General features: G+C 56.6%; 2 protein-coding genes and 1 long non-coding RNA gene across 3 annotated transcripts; 1 reads left to right on the top strand and 2 right to left on the bottom strand.

Annotated features, from left to right (window-relative positions):
* Positions 1-44: 44 nt before the first annotated feature.
* On the bottom strand, positions 45-365 carry LOC127599119 (uncharacterized). The gene is made up of 2 exons (XR_007962000.1): positions 155-365; positions 45-117 (listed from the first exon to the last, which is right to left on the bottom strand). It is a non-coding gene; the product is annotated as an uncharacterized LOC127599119 (long non-coding RNA).
* Positions 366-3,636: 3,271 nt separating this feature from the next.
* LOC127599027 (plakophilin-3-like) lies at positions 3,637-13,137 on the top strand. The gene is made up of 13 exons (XM_052062661.1): positions 3,637-3,951; positions 7,711-7,787; positions 8,428-8,978; positions 9,069-9,192; positions 9,282-9,486; positions 9,556-9,715; positions 9,776-9,884; positions 9,948-10,112; positions 10,236-10,421; positions 10,489-10,642; positions 11,092-11,287; positions 11,740-11,827; positions 12,939-13,137. The coding sequence occupies exons 1-13, from the start codon at positions 3,726-3,728 to the stop codon at positions 12,978-12,980; spliced, it is 2,283 nt and encodes a 760-aa protein (XP_051918621.1). The 5' UTR covers positions 3,637-3,725; the 3' UTR covers positions 12,981-13,137.
* An 861-nt stretch (positions 13,138-13,998) lies between these two features.
* On the bottom strand, positions 13,999-17,569 carry mtfmt (mitochondrial methionyl-tRNA formyltransferase). Its single transcript, XM_052062721.1, is given in 9 exon segments — positions 13,999-14,370; positions 14,373-14,535; positions 14,841-15,083; positions 15,440-15,531; positions 15,594-15,672; positions 15,794-15,896; positions 15,986-16,108; positions 16,302-16,499; positions 17,173-17,569. Coding segments are annotated over 9 exon segments (1,263 nt in total). The 5' UTR covers positions 17,397-17,569; the 3' UTR covers positions 13,999-14,332.
* Between the last annotated feature and the right edge of the window lie 3 nt (positions 17,570-17,572).

Raw genomic sequence — 17,572 nt, 5'->3', positions numbered from 1 at the left:
GACCACAGCACGGAGACTTTTTGTGTGAGTGGGGGGGGGCAGGACTTTGATGGCCACTTCAACTATGAAATAAGACCGAGAGGGGGCTTATGACAGCTAAATTTGACATTTTCATTTCTTTAGAGAAGAAACGCACCCTTCGGGCCATGCCCACTGACTCAATCTGAACAGTGGCCTTCACTTGTCCCACTTCCACCGCGATGTCGTTTCTCTTCCTTGTCATCACGATGACAATCCGACAGTGCTCACCGAATCTTTATCTTCCACTGAAAAACTGTGCTGATCTCAAAATTTGAAGCGACGCAATGCTGCCATCTACTGCGGTGGATGACAAACCTGAATTTTAAAGAGCATCTGGGCCAGATGCCCTTGAAAAATGGACAGATGGACCGAGGGTGGGGAGGTTCCCCCTCTATGGGTTGCGATTAGAGTGTCAATGTTGAACAGTATTACATTTACAAATAATCTGAACTAAAATCTTGATGTATGATGATTGACGCATCTATTTTTGCCACAGTTGAGGAGGGCACATTGGTTCACAACATGTTCAAGTTTTTTTTCCTTCTCTCTCACTAGTGTATAAAGTGTGTGTGTGTGAGAGATTGTGTATATACAGTATAGATATATATATATATATATCTATATACTGTATATGTGTGTGTGTATTAAGAGTGCTTTTTTTGAGTGCAGGGATGTAATCCCGCAGTGCCGGACACCGGCGCTCTCTCCATCAACATTGACTCGATTCCTGTCCCACTTTTATGGGAAAGCTGAAATTTGGATGCTGTCTGGCGCTCGTTGGCATGCCGATGTGCATGAAGGGTATTAGAGCCAGGGGGAGGGGGGCACTGAACTTCAAAAATGAAGTGGATCGGTGGATGCCTCAGGCACGGGTGTCCAAATACCTTCTTGAGTTGTCAAAGAAAAGTTGTGTCCATCTCTGAAGGATGCACAAAAAGATTCAAGAAAAAAAAAATGGGTTGGATTCAAGTCAATCAGTATTTCTATTGCTGTACCGGCACCATCAAATACGTGTAGCTGAATGTTTGGAGCTCATTTTTTGTTGCTGTTTATATATTTAGCTCAAATTACAGAGCGCGAAAAGAAAAAGAGATTTTTGCTATGACGGTAACACACCTAGCCTAGCTTCACCGACAATAGTGGTGACATATTTTTTAAAACAGCATGCCTCCCACCACACAAAGGAGTGGGCAATATATGTTTGGCATGGGGAAAAAAAACTAAAAGGTGCACGCCTGCGTCTGTATGTTGCACTGAAGCAAAAAAAAAAAAAGAAATGTTACCATTTTCAAAAAGGTGGTTTTTGCCGAGCGCTGTAAGATATTTGCTCACTTGCTAACAGTTTAGCCTGTTTGTTTGTTTTTTAGCTCGCTTCATCCACATCACGGTGCTGAGCAAAAGTGGCGAAATGTTTTCATTGGCGATGAAGGACCAATGAAAGGTTTCGATGACGAGAAATCCGATTGTAAGTTGAAATGTTTACTGCCGCGCTACAATATATTCCTGAGCATGCCGACTAAAAACGCCATTTGGATCCCCCCTGCCTGATCTTGAAATGTCCATTCGACTCGCGTTGCAAACTCATTTGATGATGAAGGAAAATTGTATGCAAGTGTTTTGTGCTGGAATGGCCCCCGTTGCTAATGTGTCTTAACGAGTTGCGATCGGATGCCTCGTCCTCAAAATGTCTTGTCGTCTTCGTATTTACGCTCAAGCATACTAATTAGCCGAGGCCTCGTTTATCGTTTGTCTGGTACGTCCTGAAGGGGCGGGATGGCGGGCGGGGCCGCAAGTGCGCGCGCAACAAGTTGCTGCTCTCCCATTGGCTGATGGGAGAGCGGCCCGCGGGGCCCCGCCCGCTGTCCGCACGCTCCCGGTGACTTGTTTGCCCAAATATAAAAGGGATTAAATGTATTTTACAAAGAAAGTTTGTGTTTGTCTGCCTTTTTTATCGAAAAACGAGGCCGCGCATTGAAGCGAGATGGCCGACAAACAGTTGAATGTTTTGGGGGTTTTTTTCTGCCATTTAAAAAAAAAATACTTTGTTGTTGCACGGTTATAATTTGCGCCGCCGTTTTTCCTCTTTGGATTTATGAGCGTCATATTGTAGATCCGGCGGCGGCCCCCGGTGTGAAAGGACCCGCTTCTCCACAACTCCGGCGCAAAATTAAAGCGTGTCACCGGTGGCTGCTCTGAGAAAGTGGCCATGGTTTTAGACTGCGATCCGTTGTTGTGACGACCGAGTCGTTTTCTTGGAACGAGCGCAGGAACAATCGGGACAAATGTCAACCCCCACGCCAAGAGACTCTTACGGCAGAAAAGGTCGAAATCAGCCACTGCCTAGCTTGACCGCGCGCTCTTTTATCGTGTCCAAAACTATTGGAGATCAGGATTTCGTTCGTGATTGCGGGGTGGGGGGGGGGGGTGGCAGATTGCAGAGGCCGTGCTCAAGAGCCCCCATCGGGCCCGTTTTGGCCAACACAACTGATGACTTGGAGCGCCGATGACATCTTCAGTTCACAAAAGTACCGCCGGGGGGCGTCACGATAGAACAAATGCTCATTGGTCAGCTCATTGGGGTCACCCTTACGACACACTGCGGAGAATCAAATCGCAAATAACAGCCATATCAATCAGAATATCAGCAAATAAGAGCGCATCGAATGGATGGATTCGTTACTTGACTGATAGAAATAGGAGTGCAATCAAGAAACGTCTCTCCAAATTCTTGTTTGATTCACTTGTGGGCTCGTGCATTTTAAAGTTTGCCGTCACCAGTCGCAGCCACAAATCAAAGGGCGCACATCTCGCTCGTATCTCAAAGCGCCGGCGTTGCTCTTTTTTTTGGGTGTCGCATCGATTGAAAGTTTTCCAGAAAGTGAGATCCGCTTCTTCTCGCTTTCGGCCTCCTCCCAAATCTGCGGAATGCTCCGGAATGTCTCCCCCCTAGCCCGCCCCCCCCCCCCCATCATCTCCGGGCGCTCCTCCTCGCAGAGGATTTGGGAAAGAGGACGTGGAGGCGGAGCCACGTGAACATTTATTCCACATCCCTGAGATCACACGTGAGTGAGTGGATGTCACTCGTTTGGTCCGCGTCAGCACTTGGTGGCTATTCGGCCACACGGTTCTGCACTTTTGCACGCAAGCGCTCACCGGTGGCGCCCTTGTGCTCGACCCAAATAACGCTGACCCTTTCACCCCGTTCTGGGGACCACATTGCCGACGCGTGTCTGAGGGCGCGCGTGTGACATTTCCACCGAGACACATTCAAGGGGTCGCGACCTCTTGACGGTGAGTTCAAACGGGCGCGAATGCGGGATGGGAGGCTGAAGAAGGAGTACAGTACATTCAAGTTCTCCAAAGTGACGTACACCACCACAGCACACTCAGCAAAAGTAGCGTCCGATGCAGTACACGGTCGGTCGGGAATACACCAAACAAGCGCGCACAACACGACACAGTCAGTCGGCAGGTGGACACCGGCGGAGCGACCGGGCTTCATCGGCTCCTGGCCCGGGCCCGAACCCCCGCCCAGCTCCGCCTCGCCCCGCCCCTCCGGGCTCTTCCTCCGCGCCCGCGGACGGCGTCGGGGCGCCTCCCCCTCGGTCAGTCAGATTGCGAGTGGCCGCCGCCGTCTTGTGAGGCTGCCGCGGTGCGACTCGCCCCGGATTGTCGCGCGCGCTTTGCCCGCTCGCCGTCGCAAGATGAGCGCGGCGGTGGCCGACGGCTGCTTCCTGTCCGCCCTGCAGCCCAACTCGTCCCGCACCGCCTACGTGGTTCCCTCGGACGGCCGCTGTTCGGACGCCGGGGCCAAGGCGCGAAGGGTCCAGGAGCAGGTTCGCCTGCGCCTGGCCGAGAAGAGGTCGCCGTCGCTGGGGAGGCTGGCCGACGCCGCCGACGACGACGACGCGCCGTTCGGAGCGGCGGCAGGTGAGCGCCCCAACCCGAGGAAACCTTCTCGACTGCCGCTCTTTCTTTCCGGTGGCGTTGCCGTGCGCGACGAGTCGGTCCGGCTTCACTGCCAAGTTACTTTTCGGAAGCTTTTGTGGTGCCAACTTCACAAATCCGGGGCGCTTTTTCGGTTGCTTAAAAACGCTTTCCTACTTTCATGTTGGTTTGAACCAGTTTGAACGAGTAAAAAAACAACAACAACAAGAACAACTTGGCTTTGTCATTGTCGCTTACTCTTAAATTCCCTTTCCCCCAAAACGTTTAACGCGGGCCCCTTAAAAAACTCAAAGGTCGTTCAAGCGGCGTTCGCCGAAGCCCCGTTAGCTCGATCGATGCGACAATTCAACACGTCTCCTCGCTTGCTTTAAATTCGCGACTTATTATATGAAGGGCTAGTAGAAAAGTGAGCAATGACCGGAAACCAATTGGAAACTGCTGAGACGTGCTGGCCTTCTTTTTGGCTTCGGTTCCTTGTGGATTCCAACGAGCCACTTGACACCTCTGAAATCGACGCCACGACGCGCTTCATTCAATTCACCCAAATAGGACGAGCCGTCGTTGGCTCGGGATGACATTTCACACGACCACCGATCAAGACATCGAGTCGAGCGCAAAGCGAGAAGCGAAGCCCCGCGCGTCGTCGAGCTCCCGTTCACAAAAGCCGCGGCGTTTGATTGCGCCGAAGAACATTTGTCGTTCCGTTGCAAATGCGATGAACGCAAAGCTGCTGAATTAATCATTGGGTGTTGTAAGGCGATCGGCTTGGCCGGAGTCCGGATCATTTTGCAAGACGAACGGCTGCCGCTGGCCATGACGTTGCCACTTTGGCTTGTACGCTGCTCCCGTGTTGGCTATTCTCTTGATTATTTATTTATTTGGGGTGGGGGGGGGGGTAGATATGATGCTCATGTCCAAGGACTGGCTCGATATCAACAACGCGAGCACGCTGATAAGAAACAAACGGGGGGGGGGGGGGGGCAGCAGGCCGCGAGCTGAAAACATTTGTTGACTGGAAACAAGTTTGTCCGACGTCATGTCACTCATTCACTGTGGCGGCCATTTTTTGAGCTTCACTTTTGGAGGGAGGTATGGTTTTTTTGTTTCGTTTAGTTTGGCGGGGCGATGGGGTTCTGGGGGGGTTTCCTTGACAGGAGCTCAGGAGCGTTGTGATAGTTTCCAGCGGTGGGAAAAAGGAGCGGACGCAGACGTTTTTTTTTTTTTGCGTGCGATAAGAGAGCTGAGCCCCCCCCCCAAAAAAAAAACACACCAAAGCGCCCGAGAGCGCGTCTGCTCATTGTCACGCGACGCTTTTGCCGGGCGTGCTGATTTGCAGCTCATTAGTCGGCCCATGTTGACGTGGACGCATACCGCCGGATAGGAAGCGGATGGCGTGCACGACGACGCCGACTCCCTCGCGTCTTCCCCCTGCGATCAACGGGAGCCAATCGCCATTGACTTTGGCCACCTCTCGGCCTCCCGCCAGTTGCCCTTTACAGTCGGTCGCTTCCTCACGCTGGCGTTTTTTGCTTTGCGGTAACCTTTGTGCAAGGGGGGGGGGGGACGCCACAAAGAGCTGTGAGGTTTTGCTTCAATTTTCAAGAGCCGTCACGCAATCACGCCCGAGACGGAAGCGTGGCGGCCTTTGCGAAAAGATGATGGTTAGCGGTTTGCTGCGCCTCCTCCCGCGTCGTAAATCAGCGAGAGCAGGAGTGAAATGGCCGCCGGCCGGGAGAGCGGCACGGCGGTCCTTGCCCTCCCTCCCTTTGCTGGGAAATAACCGGCAGAGGTTCCCCGGGGGTCGGGGCTCGGCCGCGCTGCCGACATTCTTCCCCGAAGCGGCGTCTGGCTTTGCGTTGACCTTTGGCGACCTCCCGTCAAAGCTCCCGGCGCTCCTTATCTGCTGTCGGGGGCCGGGCCGGCTCTCCTCGCGGGCCAGTTGACGGCCGCATTTGGCAACGGCGGAGCTCCTCTTCTGTCCTCGTGGTGCAACGGTGGCCAGCGGGCAAAACTCGGCTCGCTCACTCGGCGGCATCTCGTTCAAAGTCTTCCTATGTCCTAAGTCTTCATATGCTTGCTCAAAAAGTCCACCCCCCCCCCAAAAAAAACGTTGGCAGTGATGCTTTGGGGCCAAAACAATATTTTTTACTTCTGTGGAAGAACACAAGGCAAACATTGTTGCTGTCACCGGTGAGGAAACCTGAGGTGTTTGTGTAAATGAGCCAGACTGTGAGGTCACAGTGGGCCAAAGGGCAGGGGGCGGGGGGCGGGGGGGTCCACGGTTCCCCTTCACGTAGGAGTCCCGTTTCCTAGTTTAAAGGCCGCAGAATACCGTAAGCCGGGGTGTGGCGTGACATCACAGATGCTACACAAGCAAGCCCCCCCCCCGCCTTTGAAGTGAACGCGCGTTGGAATGATTGTCAGTTCTCTCCTATTGTTGTGGAGTCGGTCGGTGCTTTGCTTTGTATCGAGAGCATTCCTGCGTCGACATGTGACCTGGCGAGGCTCCGTCTTGGCACGCGGCCCGGAGACCCTCCCTAAAAGCCCCCCCCCCCGACTGACCCTCCCCTTATAGCCCCCACCCCTTCCTTCCACCCCGCTGGAACGGACCATCGGAGCTGCTGGCCTTCCTCTCTGTCAAGATCACTTAAAAGATCTCAGACAAGGGTCTGCATTGTGAGCAGCACCACGTCCCTCATGGGCGCGCCCACACACACACACACACACACACAAAGGCAGCCCTCAAAAAACGTGAGAATTGGACATTTTGTTTGGTAGCAGCCATTTTTGACTCATTTTGGCCCTTCCGCGCTCACAAATGATTTGGGAGATTCCGACAATTTGGCTGAGCAACATGAGATTGGGTAGAGCAACAAAAATACGTCTCCAAAGACAAATGAAGTCTGTTTAAGGGTTCTTTTGTTCAGACGGTGGTCTTTTTTTGGGGGGGGGGGGTGAGTGTGTGTGTGTGTGTGTTGAAGAGAAAAAAAAAATCTTATCCCAAAAGTCAGACTTGAAAAGACGCTGAAAATCTGCCGCTTTTCTCCGATTGGAGGCACTCCCCCCCCCCCCCTTTCCAAGTTCTTTCACAACTCAGAAATGTGTCTGGATTTCAGCCCCAAACCCGGCCGGCTACACGAAGCCACGTGAAATTTGGGAGCCGTGTCTATCGTGCGCAGAGGTGGGCAAACTACGGCCCGCGGGCCAAATCCGGCCCGTTGGTCTTTTTAATGCGGCCCGCCGAAGGTTGGTACACAATTAAGGTTCGACGTCAGCGACCGCATTCATTTCATTTGGAATTGTAATGACAGGCATTTCAACGCCAGGTGGCGCAGTTACTTGAAGTCGCAGAGCATAGGGAGGAAGGGGGGGGAGACGATACGGAAGCCCGCGGTAGCGCCGAGTCAAGCGGATCCCGTTCCATACGACGGAATAATGTACTCTTAAAGTCTGAAAAACGTGGCAAAAAAGGCCAAATACTGCTCTTTAAAGAAAGAAATCCCAATTGAGTTTGATCCGGCCCTCCATCATATTTTCTGGTTCTCATGTGGCCCTATGCAAAAAAATAATTGCCCACCCCTGATCTTGAGTATAACCACAAACGCAAAAGACGCTGGAGGAAGCGTCTTGAATTTGATGGCCGCTTCCTTCAAAAAGTTGCACATTAGGCTGAAATGTGCTGATTCAAGGAACGCATGTGTGTGTGTGTGTGTGTGTGTGTTTGTGTGTGCGCACGCGCAGCATGCGAGTACACCCTCCCCACGGCGAGAGGCTTCAGCTCCAGATCGATGATCCACACGCCGAGTCGCCCCATAGCGGTGAGTACTCACTGGCGTGCGCAACGGCGTCCTAAGATTTGAACGGCGTGATGTCATCGTGACATCACAAAAACAATCAGAGGCCAAATAGTTGAGGGAGCAGCTCAGAAGCCGAGCGAGCGCGCCCTGCGTGTCCAACGGGAAAGCAGAGAGCGGCAAAAGCCATCAAAAAGCTCCAAGGACTTGTTTTTGCCGCAGCTTCGCAACGTGGAAGTGCGATTAAAGCGAGAACAATGACATCGGGGGAGGGGGGAAAGAGAGGGGGGCGGATGCAAGCAGGATGTCGATGCGTTGCTTTTGATTGGCCGCAGCGACAATGCAAAGGCCAAAAGTCAGCTTCCTGCTTGTGGATGCCGCTTCCTGGCAAGAAGGAACACGCCGGAGGTGGGAAAGCGCCTTGCTAGTCAAAGTGGGGGTCGAGCGCTTTGCTCTGGGCCTAAATTTGCCGGCGGTCAACACCCCCCCGCCCCCCGAAAATGTGGCCGCTATGTTGTCGGCGTTCCTGTCGTGACGGGGGGGGGGGGGGGGGGGGGGGGTCATCCGTCAGATTGCCAAAGCGGGCTCTGACCCACTAGAGCGCGCGTGGTGAAAATCGATCGGAATAACGCAAGCGTCGGCGCCCCCCCCCCCCCACCCGCAGGTGGCCACGATGCCGTCCCGCAACTTCTCGTCCCGCTCGGCGACGGAGACCTCGTCCAAGCTGCGAGTCAGCGTGGCGCGGAGCAGCTTCCAAACGCACGCCGGCCGCCGCGCCAAGTCGTTGTGCCAGGGCGAGATGAGCGATCGCTGGGCGCTGCCGCCGCCGCCCTTGGAGTACCTGATTCCGCCGCCCGCCGGCCTGAGGCGCACCCTCAGCGGCACCCTGGCCCCCCGGGGCCCGCCGGCCGGCTACTGGCCCGACGAGGAGATGGCGCCGCACTCGACCTACCGGGGCCCCTCGCACCGCACCATCAGCCGCATCGCCAACCGGCAGCAGCAGCACGGCGTCGCCTACGGCCACGACGGCTGGGCGGGTCAGCGCGCCCCGCAGTGGCACGTCCACCGCCCCGGCCGGGCTCCGGGCTACCAAAATGCCGCGCTGCACGTGGCCTCCCTGCAGAGGGCGGCGTCCCTGCGCAGCGTCAGGAGCGCCGGCAAAGGATTGGACATCGCCGACGGGGCGTCCGATGGCAGCGACGATCTGCCGGGAGGGTGAGCGGCTCGCTTTCCCGCATTTCCCGCCCTCGGACCGGACCTTCTTCTTTTTCATCGAGCGCGTCGGCGTGTCGCCCTCGTGCGTAGGATGCGAGGTCTGGACATGCGCACCGCCGTCCGGTATTTGTCGGAGCCCGACGCCGCGCTGCAGATTCTGGGAGCCGCCTACCTTCAGCACCGCTCGTACCACAGCGACGAGAGCAAAAAGGAGGTAGCCCCCCCGCCCCCAACTCGCCGTCGTGTTTTTTTTTTTTTTTTTTTGCCGCCGTGTCGCCAACGCCGCTCGCGACGTCCCGCCAGGCGCGCCTCCTGCGGGGCATCCCGGCTCTGGTTGGGCTTTTCTCCAGCGACGACGCGGAGGTGCGGCGCTTGGCCACGGGCGCCGCGCGCAACCTCATCTACGACAACGCCGACAACAAGGCGGCGCTGGTGGACGCCGGCGGGGTGGCGCGCCTCGTCGCCGTCTTGGGAGAAGCGGACGAGGAGCTCCGCAAGAACATCACAGGTGGGTGAAAATGGTTAGAGAGTCGGTGCGGTGCTGAAGCCTGCGCGCGCGCCGCCCTCCCGCCGGCAGGCGTGCTGTGGAATCTGTCGTCCAGAGACAACCTGAAGGAGAAGCTGTGCGGGGAGGCCTTGTCGGAGCTCAGCGCCCGAGTCCTCGTCCCCCTCTGCGCCGGCCTCCCGCTCGGCCCCTCCGAGAGGGAAGTCTTCAACAACGCCAGCGGATGCCTCAGGTGCGCAGCCCGCTCCCGCGTGTCCGTCGCGCAAGCTCCGGCCAACTCTTTGTCCCGTAGAAACCTGAGCTCGAGCAGCCGCAGGGCGCGAGAGAAGATGAGGGACACGTCGGGTCTGGTGGACTCGCTGGTGTCTTACGTCCAGCAGGAAGTGGGCACCGATGACAAGGTAAGGCCACATTCTGATGCTCAGATTCCTCTTCTTCATCTTGGCGCGGTCGCTGCCCTGCAGGGTCTGGAGAACTCGCTGTGCGTGCTGAGGAATCTGTCCTACCAGCTGTACTCGGAGCTGCCCCGCTCGGTGCGACTCCGGCTGGAGGGTCCCGGCAGAAGCTCCGCCCCCGCGGACGCCGAGGCCATCGGCTGCTTCACCGCGTACGGCAAGAAGAACGCCGAGGTGAGGCCGCCCGAGGGAACGGCCTTTCCCTTCACTTCAACCGCGAATGATCCGCCCGAGCGGGCGGAGAAAGCCCCCCGGGGCGAACCGCTGACGCGCGAGGCGTCTTTTTGCGCTTCGCAGCATCAGCGGCGGCAGAGCCTGGCCATCATGTCGGAGGCGTCGCGAGAACCGCGCGGCGCCGATTGGCTGTGGCACCCGCGGGTGGTGGCGCTGTACAATCGGGTCCTCCGGAGCGCCGAGAGCGGGCGCGCCGCCAGGGAGGCGGCCGTCGGGGCTCTGCAGAACCTCACCGCCGGAGACGCCGCGGTAGGCTCCAAGCGTCCCGACGGCCGCCGGCCCGGCTTTGACCGAGCGTCCCGTCGCTCGCCCTCAGTGGTCGGCGGTGCTCAGCGCGGTGGTCCTGGAGCAGGAGAGGATGCTGCCCACCCTGCTGGACCTGCTGGACGGCGCCGACGAGGCCGAGCTGCGAGCGCTCACCGCCCTGCTGAGAAACCTGGCCAGGCACGCGCACAACAAGGACCTTGTCGGTCAGTCGCCTCTCTGCGAGTCCTCCGTTTGAGGCGCAACCCCCGGAAATGTAGCCCCGAACGCCACTTTGGCAAACAACCGCGGCATTTAACAAAATTTCAAGGCAACAAACTTGGATAACATTTTCAGATGGGCAAATATTTGAAGTTTTGCTTCAAAAAACCAAAACTGAAATGAAAAACACGTGACTTCTGGCACGCCTCGCACCACTTTGACGGATTCAACTCGGAAGTGGGCGGAGCCCCGGCCGTCGTGGACCGTTTGAGGCCACTCGCCGCCTCATTTGCGCCCCCCTGGAAAGTTAAGGGCGGCCCAAACGAGGTCCCGCGGCTCGTCCTCCGACGACGCTTTCCCCCCCCCCCCCCCCCTCCACGGCGTCGGCGTTCTGGCATGTGAGGCGCGACGAGCGAACGGTGACGGGGCCCCCGCGGTGTTTGTGCCGTTGCAGCCAAGAGCGCGGTGAACGTGCTGGTGCGCAAGCTGCCCGCCGACGGCCTTCAGAAGACGCCGTCCGGCGAGGTGGTGGTCAACATCTGCAGCGCCCTCAACCACCTGGTGACGCGCAGCTCCCTGGCGGCCCGCGACATCTCCTACTTCAACGGCCTGCCCAAGCTGGTGGCCATCAAGACGTCGCACGACAACAGGTAGGCGGGGGCGGCCAGCCGTTGCCACCTTTTCTCACACACCTCCCCCGAAACGTACAAAGAGCCACGTCGGCGCTCGAACGGCTTCCGCCAACGGCAATGTCATTTGGCGCAGTTCTGAAGCCTCGTTTCTGAAACCTTTGGCGGCGAGTCTTGTCTTCGTGGACATTTGGTGGGGTTTGTGACCCCCCCCCCCCCCCCCCCCCGCTTGTCCCTTGGCACTTTTGCAAGACAGCGTTTCTTTTCACTTGCGAGGCGACGGCCCTTGGACACCCTTGAAATTCCGACTTGGCCCCCGTACAGTATGGAAAAAGAGCAAGGTGGGGGCCACGTTGCGGGGGCACCTTAATGACTCGGAGCGAGTTTGTGTCGAATGAGCGTTTGGTGCCGGGCTTCTCGCCGGCGCGCCTTTGGAATGTCATCTTCTCACGCTTTGTCGCCCTGCGCCGCAGCTCCGCAGGTCTGCAAGCCGCCAGAGCCGCGGCCACCGTCCTCTGCAACATGTTCCAGTACAGCAAACTGCACAAAGACTACAAACTGGTGAGACCCCCCGCGCCCCCACCGGCACAACACCGTCAGGGTCTGGAGGGTTACAAGTTTTTATTCTTTCATCGTAGGTAACGATTCCAAAGTGGACTTGCAAAACACGGCTCGGGTTCGAAATGCAGCTTGGGAGTCTTGGTGCGGGTTTACAAGCCAGGGTTGAAAGTTTCGAACGAGCGTTTGAAGCGCAAAAAGTCAGCGTCGAACAGGGGAGGGGGGATACGCAGCACGTGAGGAGGTGGGGGGGGGGGAGTGGGCGCCGTCAAAGGCTCTGGTCTTGTCTGCGAAAGTCGTTGCCGTGATTTAGGAGGAATTCTCCAGAATGAAGCTTTGTGAGTGAGAGAACAAGAGCGCTGTGGACATCTGGTTGCCACGGCGACGGCCCCTGGCGGCAACAGCACGCACGCACGCGCGCCGCGGTTGCCCTGAGGGCCCCCCACCCCCGCCTCCCTTCGTGCGCGTTGTCTCAGTGGTCGGCAGGTCGATCCGCTTTGCGCTCTCGGCGCTCGTCTTTTGTCTTCCGAACAAGCGCGCGAAGAAAATAAAGCCGAAAGCTCGCGCCTGCGCTCGATCCCGCCGCTGCTGGGCCGCTTTGTCCCCCCCCCCCACGCCCCTCTGCCCTTTTTTAGGATTGCGCGGTGAATGGCCGCATTCAAGCGGGCCGTCGTAGCTCAACTTTTATTGGGACGCCAGTGCAACGCCTCCTTTCGGGGGCGGGGGTGTGTGTAGGGGCGGGAGGGGGGTCGTTGTGTGAGTTCGTCGAAATGCGTGCTCGTGTCCAAAGTCTCCCGTGTGTTTATCGGGCTTCTAAAGTTTGGGATCTTTCATTCGAGTTGATTCAAATGAGCTCATCTCGTTTGGGAGGGGGGGGGGGTCTGTTTAATTTGGGGGGGAAATGCTTCATTTTAGTGGACTTGGGAATGGTTTGTTTTCATCTAGAAAGTACAGTCATACTTCGGTTTTTGAGCATAATCTGTTCCAGAAGGCTGTTGGAAAACCGAAACCAGGCTCTTTTCAAAATAAAACTCTTGAACAATTGGGGTGGGGGGCTTTTTTTATTGCACTCATTCCGCTGTTTAAAACTCGGTTTGGTCTTGTTGTCTTTCAGAAAGGATTCGCGCGTCGAGATTTTGCCGACGCCAGCGTCTGAAAGCACCAAGACGGACTTCCCTCAACCGGAAGTGGGCTAACCAGCTAACCGTAGCGAAAGGGGAACAGGAAGTGCCCGCCCGGGGCTCATCCGGTCTAACTGCTTCCACGTTTCCATGACAACACTCACTCATCACTAAAACATTTGTTTACAACCACTTTCTAAACTAAGATGATGATTCATTTTTTGGTGAAATGAAAACATCATCGTTGTTGTTTGACCTTGCCCCCCCTCCCCGTTTTAGCTAACTCAAGTTTTGTTTCACAGCAGTCCATTTGATACGTCGGCTGATTTACGGCCCCTCTTTAAATCAGGTCGATTTCATTCTGTAACTCCCTCAAACGTTCAACTCGGACACGCGTTCGATCTTGTTGTTCACTCACCGTTGTAACCACTTACTCGACCCGGAAGCGTTTCTGAAGGTGAAAGAGGAGGATCACAGGTTAAGTTTTTTGGAAAGAAGGGAAATACTGGAGTAGGAAGCCCTTTGTAACGAACGTCATTGAACGTCGCGCCTTCAAACTGTTGAACAAGATGGCGGAAATGGGATTGGGTCCGAAACATGAACGTGGAACATTTGTTTGTAGTTTTTGACGATTTTGAAAAATATCAAGCCGCCTCGAGACGGTTTTCATCCTAGCTAACAATTTATACTCGAGTTGACTTTTTACAAGACGGTGATGATGAAAGATGAGAGTGGGGGAAAAAAAGTGTTCGGTGGCCCCCTGGTGGCAGTGAACGGCACTCATGAAACGTGCTGACATTTTACAAGATGACAGTGAGGGATTTTTTTTTTTTTTTTTGCTTTCGCCATCCATCAAACCGGAACTCGTTTGCTCTTCTGATTGATGGCGATCACCATGGTAACTAAGGCAAGCGTGTCACGAGCGAACGACCGCTTGGCGGGAATGAAACGGTCCGGAGTCATGCCGCGTTCAGGGACCCCGACTCCAAAACCGTGTCGACTCGGCGCCCTCGCCTCAAATGGTTTCTTGCGTGAATTGATCAGAAGACTGAGAACTTGTGTTATTTTTAATCCACTAATCAAATTAACTTTCATTTGTGTTTATCGGGTGTAACGCATATTGACACGACCACAAATAAAAAAAAATCAAAATCAAAACATTCACTGTGAGAAGCCTTCCAAAATGTCGTCTTGCGCGAAACGACGCCCGGAAAAGGGTGAGCTTCGGCTCCGGTGAACCCGGGCTCGGTTCGACTCCGCCGGGCGGCGCGCTCGTCCAAACGGGCGGAGAACGTCAGGCCTCGCCCGCTCCTCCATTCCTCACGCGCTCCGATTGGCGCGTTGCCAAAGACGCATCGGCCAGCTCGCTTTCTCGCACCTCTTTCAGTCACCTGCGTCGCCGACGTTGCTCGGCCGTCGTCTTTTCGGCGGCTCGCCAGCCGACGCCTTCCCGCCCCCCGGCGGACTGACGAACGCGGCGGCGGCGGTGGCGCCGCGCGGCCTCAGTACCCGGTGCAAGTAACCGTTGTAAAAGTCGGCCGCCGTCAGGCGCTTCTTCAGGATCACCGCCTTGAAGCCCACCCAGCCGTCCTGGAAAACAAACGCGCCGCTCGTCACGCGGGAGCAAAGAAATTGCGGTCGGCGGCTAAAATCCCGCTTCCAACGTGGACATTTTACAAGGCGGCCGGACGCGGCCCGAGTGTCTCGAGAGACCAAATTCTGCCCGTTTCTGGCCCCCCGCGGAGGCGGCGGCCATCTTGTCGAATGGGAATGGATCAATATCGTCCCGTTGGCCAACCGAGATGAAGTCGCGGAAGACTTTGGACCACGGCGATTTCTGACATTTGCCAAGAGGGCGGCAATAAATAAAAGCGTCGAGCAAAAAAGGTGCCAACCTTGCAGCGGACGGCCAGCGTGTCGGACTCCTTGTGAAAGCTGACCGATCCGGGCGTCGGCTCCGCGCCCGCGTCTGGAAAAAGCCAACGAAAAGCACAACTCGAATGTCCCGCCGAGGGCCGAGGCTGGAGCAGCGGGCGCAAAAGACGGCGGCGAGACTGGCCTGCCAAGGCGATGCGACACCTCCCGGCAAAGTCCACCAGCTTGATGGTGCCGCCCATCCACGTGGTCCTCAGAGGAAACTGCACAGGGACAAAAGACGGAAGACAATTAAAAAAATAAAATAAAAAAAAAGTGATTTTTTTTTTAATATGCAAAAAAAAATCTATTTGAAAGATTTTTGGGGAATCCGTGAGCTACGACGGGTCGTCAAGCAAATAATAAATAATAAAAAAGAAATAAATAATAGCACTGCGATTGATCAATTTTATATTTATATTGCACTTAATTGGTGTTTGTTAGTTTTTTCTTCTTTCTATCCACATTTTAGCTGCTGTTGGCTGTAAATGTCCCCAGTGTGGGACAAATAAAGGACATCTTAATGGCGAGCAGACCCGGCGGCGGCCACAAGAGGGCGGTAGCGGCTGCGGCGGCTCACCCGCGATCCGATGGCTCGGTGGAGGCGGTCGATGTGTTGGCACGTGTGCTCCTCCCACACGATCCAACTCATGGCGGCGCTGATCTTCGGGGCTGTCGGGAGCACGGCAAACGTCAGTCCTTCGTCGGGCGAGCCGACGGGGAGCGGCGCATACCGAAAGTGACGCCGGACGGGCTCTGCTCCCGCTTTTCGGCCATCTTGCGGGGCAACTTCCGTAGAGTGTCCAGGAGCTGCTTTTGCAGGAAAAAGGGGTGGACGGAATCACTTGGCGCGATTGCGACCCCGCAATTTGAGCCGGGGGGTGGGGAGGGGGGGGAAATGAAAACGAGAGAGTGCTTTGGAGGTGCGACCGACCAGCCGAGCCCCTTCGGCGGCGAGGACGTCAGCCAGCTCATCTGTCGTGCTGCTCTCGGGCACCGCGTGGACGGCCTGGCTCAGGATGGGACCCGCGTCGAACCTGCGAGCGAGGCCCAGCGACCCTCAAGGCACCCGCCGGGAAACGGAGGGCTCCGCCCCCGTCCCGAGTCGGCCCCGCCTCCCGCTTACCCGTCAGCTCGTATCTGCATGACGCTCACGCCCGTCACGGCGTCTCCGTTGAGGACGGTGTGGAAGATGGGCGCCGGACCGCGCCAGCGAGGGAGAAGGCTGGGGTGCACGTTCAGGATCCCGCTTGACATGCAGAGCAACACAGAGAGTCACACACCGTCACCGCGTCGCGACTCCGTACATTCGTTCAGTGCGGAGAACAGACAGAATTCAGAAAAAGGGCCCGTCCTTGCTTACGGCTCCCACAAGATGGCGGCAGAGCGCTCCGACCAGCCGTCATCAGCACAAAATAAAGTCAAATCCCGACCTTGCTCACCAGGGAAACTTGGCGATGAGTCTTTGGCGCAGCAAACAACCGAAGGACACGACCACGCCCACGTCAAAGCGTCCCTCCACGTCTCGCGGCGGCCACCGGTGCAGCGGCAGACGCTCGCGCCGGGCAAAGTCCGCCACCGGAACGTCGGCGCTCAGCGTCGCCACCTCCAGCGACGACACGGCGCCGCCCGCGCGCTTCCTGACACAGAAGCCCGCGAGCGTGAGAACGCGGCCGCTCCCGAGAAGCCATTGCCGTTCATCTTATTGAAGCGTCTATACGGCTATCGCTCGCTGCATCGCGCTTCATTTCGGGATTTATGATTGGTCATTTCATTCACGATTGGTTCCTGGTGCAACTTTGACCAATGACGGCGCAAGTGGATTTATCCCATGAGCCGATTGGCTGCCCATCTTGCCACCTTCCCTCGCGTCTCGTCAGGTGGCGGACTCTGAAAAAAAAACCCCAACACGTCTCTCTTCATCGGCGGCGTGGGGATAGCTGGCCGGCAGCTAGCTAGAGGCTAACGGCGGCTACGCCGTCAGAGCGTAGAAAAAGAGCAACGCGAGTCTCGTCTCTCTCAGAGGGCGATGCTGATGAATGTCAATTGCTGTATAAGGTTTTAATCATGAACGATTGAAGTCAATATGTGAAACGCCGCTGTAGTCTCTGTCTCAAATATTTAAAGTATAAATATTGTTAACATATTTTAGACATGCTGGCACTCTACCCACATAGACGGACACAACAATTCCCCGTGGGGGTGAGCCAAGGCTCCATCGCGGTTTTTCACTTATCGCGACAGGGTCTCGGTCCCCGCGAACCGTGACAATTGAGGGAACACTGAATATAGCGCATGTGGCGTTTCCCTGACCTGTCTGCAGCGAGGACCTTGAGAGACTCCACGGCAAAGTGATCCGAGCCGAAGAACAGGAGCCTCCAGGGGGGCCCGGACGAGCACAGGCTCCTGCGCGGGCCCCGCGGCGGCGGCCACGGGGTCGCGGTTTTTCGTCCCGCGGACGCCCGACCGCCGCCGTCGGGCCGGAGGAGGCGGAGGACAGCCAGCGTGGCCCCAGCCGTCCCGCCGCCGCTCCGCATCCTCGCATGAGGCCCCGAAAGACGAAACCCGAGTCGATTCTCTTAGTGGGGCGGCGGGGGTGTCAAGGCGCAGCGCGTGGCGAGAAGGTTAAGACAGAAGTTGGACGACACCTGAGACTGACACGGACGCCGCCATGTTTACAAACACACTTCCGGGTTTTTTCTTCTTCGTCGGC

This window comes from Hippocampus zosterae, chromosome 4, assembly GCF_025434085.1.
Source record: "Hippocampus zosterae strain Florida chromosome 4, ASM2543408v3, whole genome shotgun sequence".
NCBI lineage: Eukaryota > Metazoa > Chordata > Actinopteri > Syngnathiformes > Syngnathidae > Hippocampus > Hippocampus zosterae.
The sequence above is the reverse complement of the archived record's forward strand: the minus strand, read 5'-3'. Positions and strand labels throughout refer to the sequence as shown.

Bases quoted from the DNA above. Each gene is read 5' to 3' on its own strand.
- LOC127599027 (XM_052062661.1), top strand. From the start codon at position 3,726: ATGAGCGCGGCGGTGGCCGACGGCTGCTTCCTGTCCGCCCTGCAGCCC. The intron at 8,979-9,068 runs GTGAGCGGCTCG...CCTCGTGCGTAG, and splicing joins AGCGACGATCTGCCGGGAGG to GATGCGAGGTCTGGACATGC. The intron at 9,885-9,947 runs GTAAGGCCACAT...GCTGCCCTGCAG, and splicing joins AAGTGGGCACCGATGACAAG to GGTCTGGAGAACTCGCTGTG.